At 43.7% G+C, this 11,441-nt stretch overlaps 1 protein-coding gene across 3 annotated transcripts in view; it reads left to right on the plus strand.

Moving 5' to 3' along the window:
* Dgcr8 (DGCR8 microprocessor complex subunit) overlaps window positions 1-11,441 on the plus strand; it is a 32,548-nt gene extending 21,107 nt beyond the window's left edge. For 2 of the 3 annotated variants that reach the window (XM_050123054.1, XM_050123053.1), the window contains exons 10-14: window positions 6,079-6,179; window positions 6,493-6,599; window positions 7,890-8,017; window positions 9,662-9,775; window positions 10,780-11,441. In XM_050123054.1, the coding sequence (XP_049979011.1) occupies window positions 6,079-6,179; window positions 6,493-6,599; window positions 7,890-8,017; window positions 9,662-9,775; window positions 10,780-10,863 (534 nt within the window). In that variant the 3' untranslated portion in view covers window positions 10,864-11,441. Of the gene's footprint in view, window positions 1-6,078; window positions 6,180-6,492; window positions 6,600-7,889; window positions 8,018-9,584; window positions 9,776-10,779 lie in introns of all 3 variants that reach the window. The other variant, XR_007588845.1, reaches the window with a different exon arrangement.

Here is an 11,441-nt window from a genome sequence, read left to right on the forward strand (position 1 = left end):
TCTTCCTTGATCACACTTTATTTTTCTTAATCCAGAATGAATCCACAACTTTTTATTTTCTGTGGAAACAAAAGCAAAACCTCTTCTCCAAAGTAACTTATCTTTTGTAATCAAGGCATTTTTAAAATATAAAAGTTGGATTAATCTAATAACGTTTATAATCAAATGTCTTTTAGCAGCTGTTGCTTCTTCAGTAGTCAAAGAATTCAAAGACAGCACAATTACATACATGTATTTTCCATCATGTGCCTTTAAAAAAAAAACTATTTTTACTTTTTTTGAGACAGGGTTTCTCTGTGTCTCTCTGGGAGCTCACTCTGTGGATCAGGCTGGCAGAGTCTGCCAGTCTCTGCCTCCCAAGTGCTGGAATTACAGGCATGTGCCACCACACCCAACCATTTTTTTTTAAGGACTTTATTCTTTTTCTTTTCTCTCCCAAGCCTACGTATATTTTTAAATGAATTTATCTTTATATCTTTATCTTTTTCTGGCAGTCTTTAATCTGCTAAGTGATATAGCTGGGGTTAAAGCTGTGGCTTTGGCAGCTGGCTCCACCCCATTCCTTAGCTTTTTAAGAGTCTAGCTTCACGGTGGAGGTACTGGCAGGAGCCATGTTTACTGCCACAACACTGGAGTTTCAAGGTTCATGCTACCACCAAGAAGCCTGATGCCAGCTGCTTATAATCACCATTTAAGTTTTTGTTGGTAGAGCCTCTTAAAACAATTGCGAGGGGGCTGGAGAGATGGCTCAGCGGTTAAGAGCATTGTCTGTTCTTCCAAAGGTCCTGAATTCAATTCCCAGCAACCACATGGTGGCTTACAACCATCTGTAATGAGGTCTGGTGCCCTCTTCTGGCCTGCAAGCATATATGCATTCAGAAAGAATATTGTATACATAATAAATAAATATTTAAAAAAAAAAACAATTGCGAGGCTCTTGCTGCTAATGTTGAGTCAGGAAGATTCTCTTAAAGGAGCCCTGTCTCTGCTTGCCACCAGCAAACAGAGTCTACTGGAAAAAAGACAAGTTACCAAGAAGCTATGCTTGACTCTGTTCTTGTCATTCTAGAGCGCTCTCCTCCCCGCCCCGCCTTTATTTTTATTTTTTAGAGCTTTCCCAGGGTTTATGTGGAAATTCTTGCCAAATGTTTGGTTGCCCACAGCCATTTAGTCCCAAAGAAACACACAGAGGTTTATGTTAATTACAAACTGTTTGGCGTATTATTCAGGCTTATTACTAACTAAATCTTACAACTTAAATCAACATTTAATTCTTCTCTTTGTTTAGCCATGTGGCTTGGTACCTTTTCTCAGTGAGGCGTTCTTTGTCACTAAAACACCTGTGCTGGCTAATTTATAACAATAGAGAGTCAGATCTTAGAAATGAAAAATGATTTATGGGCAGCTTGGAGATTTTTTTCACCAGCATCGTAATCCTTAACTGATCTCATTTCAAATAAAGAACAACACCACATTGTTACAATCTTTTATTTAAGTTACTTTAAGTTGTATTTTTGTTGTTTTGTTTTGCTTTTTCTTTTGTTTTTTTCAAGACAGGGTTTCTCTGTATAACAGCTCTGGCTGTCCTGTACCTCACTCTGTAGACTAAGGTGGCCTCGAACCCACAGAGCTTCGTCTACCTCCTGAGTGTTGGGATTTAAAGGCATGCATTATCACTACCTTGCATTTTTTTTTAAGATGGATTTTATTTGTATGCATGTTTGCCATGTGAGGGCAGGTGCCCAGGGAGGCCAGAAGAGAGCATCAAATCCCCTGGAGCTGGACTCACACAGCTCTCAGCTGCCCAACATGATTGCTGGGAAATAAATTCGGGTCTTCTGGAAGAGCTGTAAGCACTCTTAACTGCTGAATCATCTCTGCAGCCCCTTATTTATTTATTTGTTTGTTTGTTCATTTATTATGTGGGTTTGTGTGTGCAACTGCACATGTGTAGAGTTCTAAGGACACCATATGGATCCCAAGGAATGAACTCAGGCTGTTAGACTTCCAGTAAGTACTGTTACCCACTGAGGTTTTTAAAACCATCCCCTTTATTATTGACCATTGATCATTGCCATATTTGCCTCAAAGGAACCTAGGAAGGAGATGGTAGCAGAATGACTTTCGTTCCCTTTTTTTTCTATTTAGTAATCCATGTTACAGTTATCTCACTGACTGATTGATTAGGTTTATTTTGTGATGCCAGGGATTGAACACATGGCTTTGCATATGCTAGGGATGTCCTTTGCTACTGCCCTCTTAATTGCTAAGCGCTCTCCTTTCATTCCCAATTTTCATTATATTATGCATATGTGTTTGAGTGTGTACTCTGTGTGTGTGTGCCTGTGCCTGTGACCACAGAGGCCAGAGGAGGGTGTTAGATCTCCTTGGAGCTTTAGTTACAGGCAGTTATGAGCTGCCCAACATGGTTTCTGGGAGCTGCATTTGGGTCCCCTACATAAGAACAGTCAGTGCTCTTAATTGCTAAGCTATTTCTCCAGTCTCTAGGCATGATTTCTTTAATTTTGTACTGTGTGTTTTTGTATGTCTGTATGTGTAGATCATAGGTCATCCTTGAATGTCATTCCTCAGGTACTAATCATCTTGTTATTTGAGATAGGCTCTCTCGCCTGGTCTAGAATTTACCAATTAGATTAGGATAGCCAGCCAGTAAACCCTAGAGACTTGTTTGTCTTCTTCTCCCTAGTGCTTAGATTGCAGGCATATGCCACAGTGCCTAGTTTTTTTGTTTGTTTGTTTTTTTGTTTGTTTTTAATAAGAATTGTGAGGTTCAAATTTAGGTCTTCATGCTTGCATGGCTAGTATTTTACCCACTGAGCTATCTCCAACGGACCAAGTTTGTGTTTTTATTTTGAGTAATTTGAAGTGTTTGATAAGTCCACTTCCTTCAGGAATAGTTGTTTTCTGCTTTCCCCCATATAGGACTATCTATACTTAATTTGTATGTCTTTTTGTTGAGAAGTAGACAATTAAAACTTTTGGCAATTATGGAAGTGGACCACACAACATACCATACCATATACATAGAGCACCACAAACAAGGTTAATCATTGCTGTTACTATTTGTTTACTAATGTTATTATAACAGAAATCAAAGGCTGGCAGATTAAACCACAGAAATTTAGTTGCCTTAGTTCTGTCGATCAGAAGTCCAAAATAGTGTCAAGCCTGTAAGTTTCTTATAGACACTGAGCAGAGGCCTTCTGGGTTCTGGAATGGCTATCTTCATGTTTATGTTTTTCCTTGAAAGTATGTTTCTTTCTTAAATTCTTCTGTTTATAAGGAATTAGTCCTGGGGATAGTACTGTGTCCTAATGTAGGGCCCCTTTTACCCATGTAGTTACGTTCTAAGGTAATAAGGGTTAGGACTTCAACTTGTAAATTTTGGGGCAGAAGACACAGTTTATAGTTTAACTTATAGTAATATCTTTCCCAGATAGTAATTGTAAAGAATTATCTGTATTCTTGAGTATTATCTATTTTTTTGTAACGTGTCTACTAAGTTCATTTAGATTAGCTGATCATACTAGTAGTACCTCTCTTAGCCTTTGCCATTGTTAGTAATTGCAAGTTTTTATCATACTGATTCTGCTCACATTTTATGATTCTTAGATTGTCCTACGTAGTGGGTAAACGTTTAGTTTTAGATCATTGCTGGCATGTAAATACAACTTACTGTTTGTGTATTGACTATATCTTGCCACTTTGGTGACAGGGTCTTGGTACATAGCCCAGTCTGGCAAGGAACTAAGGATTCTCCTGCCTTATCTTAATAAGTGTTGGGCATGTAGACATACACCACCATGAATACTAGCTGATATTCTCCGAATTTTCCATCTGTGTTTTTGACAGTTGCTATTGTGTAAGCTTCATCTCATGGTTTCTTACTTTCTTCTGATGTTTTAATATGGTACTGGTAGCATCATAAACTAAGCTGTGAAGTATCATCCTTGAGTTTGTGTAGATACAGCTGGTATTATTTCTTCCTTAAATGTGGAGTGGTCATCATTGCCAGTGGTGAGGTCATTTAGACCTGAAGTTTTCTAAGTGGCATGGTTTATAATCACACATTTGGTTGTCTTGAGTGGATGTTGCTGAAGGCTGTTGTGTAAGTCTGATTATCAAGATGCTGTTCCTCAGTATCTAGAGTGTAGATTTTCATGGGCTGGAGTAGCTTGTGCTTCTTTGTCATCTATGGGCACTGAGCAGTTGAGTCTCCCAGAAATAGCAGTGATTATCTGTAGGTAACTTTGCCATTTCATTACACTGAAGAAACACTCCACAGAGATGTTTGCTGTGGGCTTTATGTTTAGAGTCTTGCACCAAACACAGACATCTTTGTGTTTCTGAGTGTGTGTTCTTCAATGGGTATGCTAGTCAGGGTTTTTCAGGGAAGAGATTGGGGTTGGAGATAATTCACTGTCTCCCTGTTCAGCCCTGATGTCCAGGTGTCAACTGCTGGTTAGAGCAAGCTCAGATAGGCTGATGTTGGTAATCAGGTCCTTGTGGTTAGTTCCAGGGCCTAACTCCTGGTAAGGGTGAATGGCTTATATATGTTTGAAGGCAGAGACATCTTATGATGCCTGTTTGAAGACAATAACGAAGCCACGACAGTTGGAATTCATGCTTACCAGTCTTGGCTGGGCTCTTCATCTACTAAATTCCTCCACACTGTTGTTACCTGAGCAGTGCAGACATAGGAGAGCCGTTCAAGTGTCATTCTAGAGAGGACTTGATGTAGCTTTTTCATGTCATCCAAGGTCTGGGCTCTGGGGCTACCTAGCAGGCTAGTGAGAGACCTTCGGCTCCCAGCAGAGATCCTCTGGCTGGTGGAGTCTATTGTTTAATGTTTGTTTTAAGCTCTTTGTTCCTATTTGCTTGTCAACTGAAAAGTTAAGCTTTGTTCTAAGTCCCTGGGGATTCTGGTCTGGGTTGTATTATATGTTTCTGAAAAGGAAGGACTAATCTCTGGTACCTAAGAATGTGGCCTTACTTTGGAGACTATGATGCTACAGGTATAATTTAATTGATTTGTGGTTGAAAAATTGTGACTGGTTTTCCAGAGGTGAGAAAAAAAGAGATCTAGTAAAGATTGTCTTGGCGCTGCCGTAAGCCATAGGACCTGAAAAGGATTTTCCCATGTAGTCTCTGCAGAGGGAGTACAGCTTTGCTGGTTACCCTGAATTTTACTTCTCACCTTTAGAATTGTGAGAGAACCCACTATTATTGCTTAAAGTCACCCAGTTTGCGGTACAGATATGTGTTACTTTTGTAAACTCTATAAAGGGTCCCTATACGAACTAGGGTGACTCTAATGTTGCTAGGTAATAAAATCCTATGGGACTACTCTTGTGTATATGATTCATCATCAGCAGGTAGATTTATCCTTGCATGACTGTATTTTGTTTCTGCAGTCTGTCCCAGAGATGTACAGTGATGGTCTGTGCTATGGAGTGAGCTGAGCTATCTGGCATCTCCTGTTTAGGGTCAGTCTGAGATCAAGTCAGGGGAGGTTCTGTTAGTTACTAATTTCTGAGCCTCTATCCTTTGTCCCATGCATTTTATAGCTGCTTCTCCCACCCCTAGCCTACCTGAGTCTTGCTGTGCAAAATTTCTCTCCTCATGTGTTTTACTTTTCTATTACTCTGACAAAACGCTATGACTGAGGCAACTTATAGAAGGGTTTATTGGGGTTTACAGTTTCAGAGGGTTTGTTTATGACCATCTTGGTGAGAGGCATGGTGGCTGGCAGGCAGGCAGGCAGGCATAGTGCTCAAGCAGTAGTTGAGAGCTCACGTCTCATCCACGAGGAGGTGGGATTGGGTGGTAAATCTAACTAGGAATGGTATGGGCTTTTGAAACCTTAAAGCCCACCCATAGTGACACACCTTGTCCTAATCTCTCCCAAACAGTTCTACCAACTAAAAGGGATATCAGGTATGACATGATCTAGTGAGGTGACAGGATGTTCTGCATGTGAGGGAAGCACACAGTGTGGCACGACTCTTAAGAAGTCTGGGCTTGCTCGGGATTCACAAGTATGTGCTTTTGTTTTAGTATTTTAACCACATCAGCATTGAGGATTCACGAGTCTACGAACTGACCAGCAAGGCCGGGCTGTTGTCTCCGTATCAGATCCTCCATGAGTGCCTTAAAAGGTAGAGTAGACAGCAGCTTCCTCAAAAATCAAGTCATGACAGCTCCTCTGGGCATCTCAAATTTTTACTTGGATTTTGTCCCAAGGCATTATCTGTTTGCCTGGATATACATGAGCCCCTTGGCTCTGACTGATAGGCCAGTGCTGGGTAACTGAAGAGTGAGGGTAATCTTCCTTAGTCATCTAGGGAGGTGTTCGGGTTTTCTCTGAAGAGTTGCTAATGGACTTTGTCATTTGGTAGCCCTCCTTAGAAGTCACCATGTACAAGTACCATCCACTGATGTTTCCTTGTCATCTTTGTTTTCTCCTGAAAGAAACCATGGAATGGGTGACACATCCATCAAGTTTGAAGTGGTTCCTGGGAAAAACCAGAAGAGCGAATATGTCATGGCGTGCGGCAAACACACAGTGCGCGGGTGGTGTAAGGACCTGTCTCCTCCCCTGCTTCCCTAATAGCCTGGCATGTTTTCAGAGGACTGCTGGGGTATGGCCAGCAGTTTCTGACATGAGGGGGTGTGGCCTACCTAATCTACTACTGCTTTGGCAGTCATCCCAAGTAAGCCCCGACTTTGTGTGGGCCACCTTCATCTGAAGCTAGAGTTGTGGTGACCCTGCCTGCATTCTTCCTTCTGTTCCACTGTTGCTTCTCTTACCTCTAACCAGCCAGTCTCTGGATGAGGGATTGGCTTTCTGAGGAGCAGGCTGAGGTGCCTTCTGATGGCTATCTATCCATCTGTACTCCTGTATTCTGGTTTCTAGGCACCACCTTACTCTGCTTTCACATTGACATAGGTACTTAGTAAAGGCCAACATAAAGCCAGTAGTTCCAGCTTAGGAGGAGGCTGGGCAGGAGAATCAATCATGAGGATATGAGTTCAGAATTAGCTTGAACAACATAGTAAGACCGTGTTCTTTTAAAAAAAAAAAAAAAAGGCCAGGCATGGTGGCACATGCCTTTATTCCTAGCACTCAAGAGGCAGAAGCAGGCAGATCTTAGTGAGTTCAAGGCCAGTCTGGTCTACAAAGCAAGTTCCAGGACCGGCCAGAGCTGTTACACAGAGAAGCCCTATCTTGAAACAACCCCCCCCCAAAAAAAAAAGGTGTGTTTACCATAAAGTAAGACACTAAGTAATCACTATAAGGAAAACTTAGTTTTATATATATTAGGGGATGATCCCTAGAGGACCCTGGGAAATTACAGACCCACATCTAGACCTGGATGTTCCCAGTTACCGATGCTGCACACTACAAACTCTAGTCCCCACAGGGGTAGGCTGCTGAGAACGTTGAGAGAGTGAGCAGTCCAATGATCTTTCAGCCTAAAGAGCTCTCCTGGCTCAGGGCATCCTTCATATGGAGGCTCCACCAAGGCACCTACCCTCAGGAGTCATAGACATTATAGGAATCCTTGCTGCTGCTGGTCTGTGTGTTGCAGGAAAGTGGGGTGGAGTGGGACACTGGAGAGAAGGAACCTTCATTGTCTTGGCTAATAGCTTTTCCACTTGTCCTCGTCTGGATCTCCTGAAAGCTGCTCGGCAGAGTGGTACCTGGGTCCAGGTCTCAGGACTGTGAGTCATGGTGTCTAGCACAGTGGGAAAGCACTGTCTACCCTCCTGTGGAATTCCCTGCATGGCTCCCTAGATACCAAGGAAAGGTTCTTCTGTTTGGATATTTGTGACTCCTCTCCACCTTTGCTTTTTTCCTCTCACAGGTAAGAATAAACGAGTTGGGAAACAATTAGCCTCTCAAAAAATCCTTCAGCTGCTGCACCCACATGTCAAGAATTGGGGGTCCTTACTGCGCATGTATGGCCGTGAGAGCAGCAAAATGGTGAAGCAGGTAACCAGACTGTCAGGACATCGGCAGCTGCTCTGCTTCCCTGTTTCTTGCTTTGGAGCTCATTTCTAAGTGTGCTGTCAAGGTCAGGCCTAGCACTGCTTTTATCTCTCCTTTGTTGTGCCAGTGATTGTACAGGCTGAGGGTAGGGACACCCAAGCTACATCTTACTCTTGAACCTGCCAAGCATTTAAGTACAAGCCATGCCTAGAGCACCAGGGCTGCAACATACCATTAGTAGGTGCAGGCAATGAACACTACCTGGTGCTGAGTTGTGTGAAGGCTTGGGAGCTGTCCTTTAGCAGTTCCCACACGGTATATACTTGTTTAGTTGAAAATCTCAGTGGCTTACAGAATATAAATACTGCCTATTTTGTTTCTGTAGCTTTTATCTAGTTCTCAGAATTTAAACCAGTCTTGAAACCTAATGGGTTCAGGGAAGTACTGGGAAGTGGGTGTTGGCAATTTCTTTTTTTGGGTGTTTTTTGTTGTTGTTGTAGTTTTTGTTTTTGTTGGGTTTTTTTTTTTGTTTTTTTTTTTTTTTTTTTTTTGAGACAAGGTTTCTCTGTAGCTTTGGCGCCTATTCTGGAACTAGCTCTCATAGACTAGGCTGGCCTCAGACTTACTGAGATCCGCCTACTTCTGCCTCCCAAGTGCTGGAATTAAAGGTGTGCGCCACCACCACGCGGCTGGCTATTTCCTTTTTGGGGTGCTAGGGATGGAACCCAGAGCCTTGTACGTGTTAAACAAATGCTCCAGTACTGACCTAGATCACTAGCATTTTGTAACATTTTCCCTTAATATATGTAGAAACTACCTAGATCATCAGGATCCCATCATTTAGATGAGTATAGGTGGTGACCCTGAAGACTATGCTGTGAACCCTTGAGCCAGTTGTCTGGAGCTGTGCGGCATCCCCCAGGTTCTCTAAAACTGAGGCCTGCTCCTGTCCTTGCTCTAGACGGGCAAGGCAGGGGTCCAGGAGCCACATGGAGAATATAAACAATATAAGGCTCCTTCTCTTTTTACTGATTCCTTTCCCTCCCTGCTGTTGGCTCATACTGGGACTTTGTGCAAGCTAAGTGAAGACTGCTTTCACTGAGCTGCATCCCTAGCCTGAATGGAAGCATTTCCTATGAGTTGAAATGTAGGTGCAGTGTTTGCCGTACATAGTCCTGGGCTGAAACAGATAGAGAACATTACTGCAACCATAGGCAGGGGCTTTCTTCACCTGGAGGGTGAATGGCCCCTGTCTGGCACAGGACCTCTTGGCATGCCAAGACACTGAGCATCCTTGGCTATGGACTCTAAGGCAAGAAGGGACCAGAGAGAATGGCTGGGCAGGCTGTTTGGCTGTGTTATGTCTCAGTTGACTTCAGCCACTCTCTGAGGGTTTCTAGCATAGTGAGTGCTTGACTTTTGTACTTAGCCAGTAAACAGAGGTGTGATCATGGAGAAAGGGACAGTTTCTGGGAGAGGCCTGGGAGCTCAGGGCTGTGCTTATAGCTTGTATCTGTCAGCAGCCAAGGCCTCGTCACAGGTGGGCCAATGGTGTGCACTTCCCCACCAGGCCCTTACGCTCCTGTTTTGGGTGGTCATGAGCACACTGCTGCTTGGCAGTTCTGAGAGCAAGCTTTGGGTCCCTAGGAGACCTCTGACAAGAGTGTGATAGAGCTACAGCAGTATGCCAAGAAGAACAGGCCCAACCTTCACATCCTGAGCAAGCTGCAAGAGGAAATGAAGAGGCTGGCTGCAGAGCGGGTGATTATCTCCTTTTCTCTCCTCTCCCCCAGGCCACCTGCCACCTACCCCCTAAACTCAACATCTACCCCCACAGTCCCCTGTACTGTTTCTGCCCATACCATAGTTACCAGGATTGCTGGGTCAGCTCCTTCCTTGTACCTAGATCTTAGGAGCCCATTTCTGATCCCTAACTCTGGAAATGCTTACTACTCGTCCTTCCAGATGAGGTTGATCTTTAAGTTCTAGCATGCATGGATGGTGCTTTCCTTAAAAACACAGTGCCTAAGGATCCAATTGGAGGGCAAGAATTGTGCACTGGCCTTGTACTTGATAACTCAAAGATCATAGAACAGTTAAGCCTAGGGAGAACCTGGTGGTCTTGGTAAAGCTTCCTAAAACTGCCATAGGTGTTCTGTCCCAATTGGGCTTTCTTACTGATTGTTTCCTGGCCTTGGAAAGTATTTTATAGTTACTCACACCCCTAGGCCTTCTGAGTTAAGAGCCATTCCAGATCTGGTGACATTGACCCAGGTATGAACACACTCTTAGTACCCAGTGTCAATTGCCAGTTGCCTTTCTACTGCTCTCGGGTAGGGGTAGGCCTTGTCTGCTAGAGTAAGCAGTACTTGCTAGCTTGACTCTTTTGGGTAGATTAGTTGTGGGGATCAAGACAACAGACTAAAGACACACAGTCCTTATTTGTAGGGAAAATTGACTGGGCTTCCAGGCAAGCAAGGCTAGGATGACACTCATCTTGGAGGGGTGGATCCCAGCTTGTTGCAAATTCTTCCGTTCTGGGTGTCTCTAGATTGCCAGGGAAACTGCAGCACATGGGAGTCTACCCTGGCATTCTGAGGAGACCCTCCTGGCCTGGTCCAACCCAGCCCGCTCCCTGTACCTTCCCTCCTAGCCAGGTATCACAAGCATTTGTGCTCTCGGAATTCAGGGGCTTCCACCCTTTTCACTCTTGTGAATCTCTTTGCTGGGTGTGCCTCTAGTATCACTGACTTATATTCTTCCAGGAGGAGACTCGGAAGAAGCCCAAGATGTCAATTGTAGCATCTGCCCAGCCTGGTGGTGAGCCCTTGTGCACAGTGGATGTATGAGGTAGGCGGCATGGGCCAACAGTGCTTCCCAGGAGACCATCAGCAACACATCACTGCAGCACCAGGCCTCCAACCTAAGTTCCCTTCCTGTGGCAATGTCTGGGCTTTGCTCTGACATGCAGGGACAGCTGTGACCCTACAGCACACGTTCAAAGAAGCAGTTCTTCTGGAAGCTGCTCTCAATGTGACTTGATATATTTAAGGATCAGCTATAAGTAACTGCACAAGTGGAAGCTGATAGCCAGCTGTAGATCCTGCTTGTACGTATCTGCTGCAGACTGTTTTTATGAAGGTTTCCATGAATTTTAGTACACTATATGCACTGACAAGAACTGATACTTGGTTGATAGATGAGATGACCAGGTTTTATAGCTTTGGCTGGCCTATGATGCCAGGTAGTCCTTCTGCTCATAGTTCCTTCTGGTGGACCCACTGAGACCTGGTCAGAAGGTACAGGTATCCTGTACTGTAGTATTAACTGCTTTGTGTGTTTCCCATTTTCCTCTGAAAAAGTTGTAACAGAAAGGGTGGTTTCAGGCTATTTTGGCTTAAAATAAAACAGAATTTTAGCACCAGAA

Source organism: Alexandromys fortis, unplaced genomic scaffold (genome assembly GCF_014885135.2).
Source record: "Alexandromys fortis isolate MF-2015 unplaced genomic scaffold, M_Fortis_MF-2015_v1.1 scaffold_219, whole genome shotgun sequence".
Taxonomy (NCBI): Eukaryota; Metazoa; Chordata; class Mammalia; order Rodentia; family Cricetidae; genus Alexandromys; species Alexandromys fortis.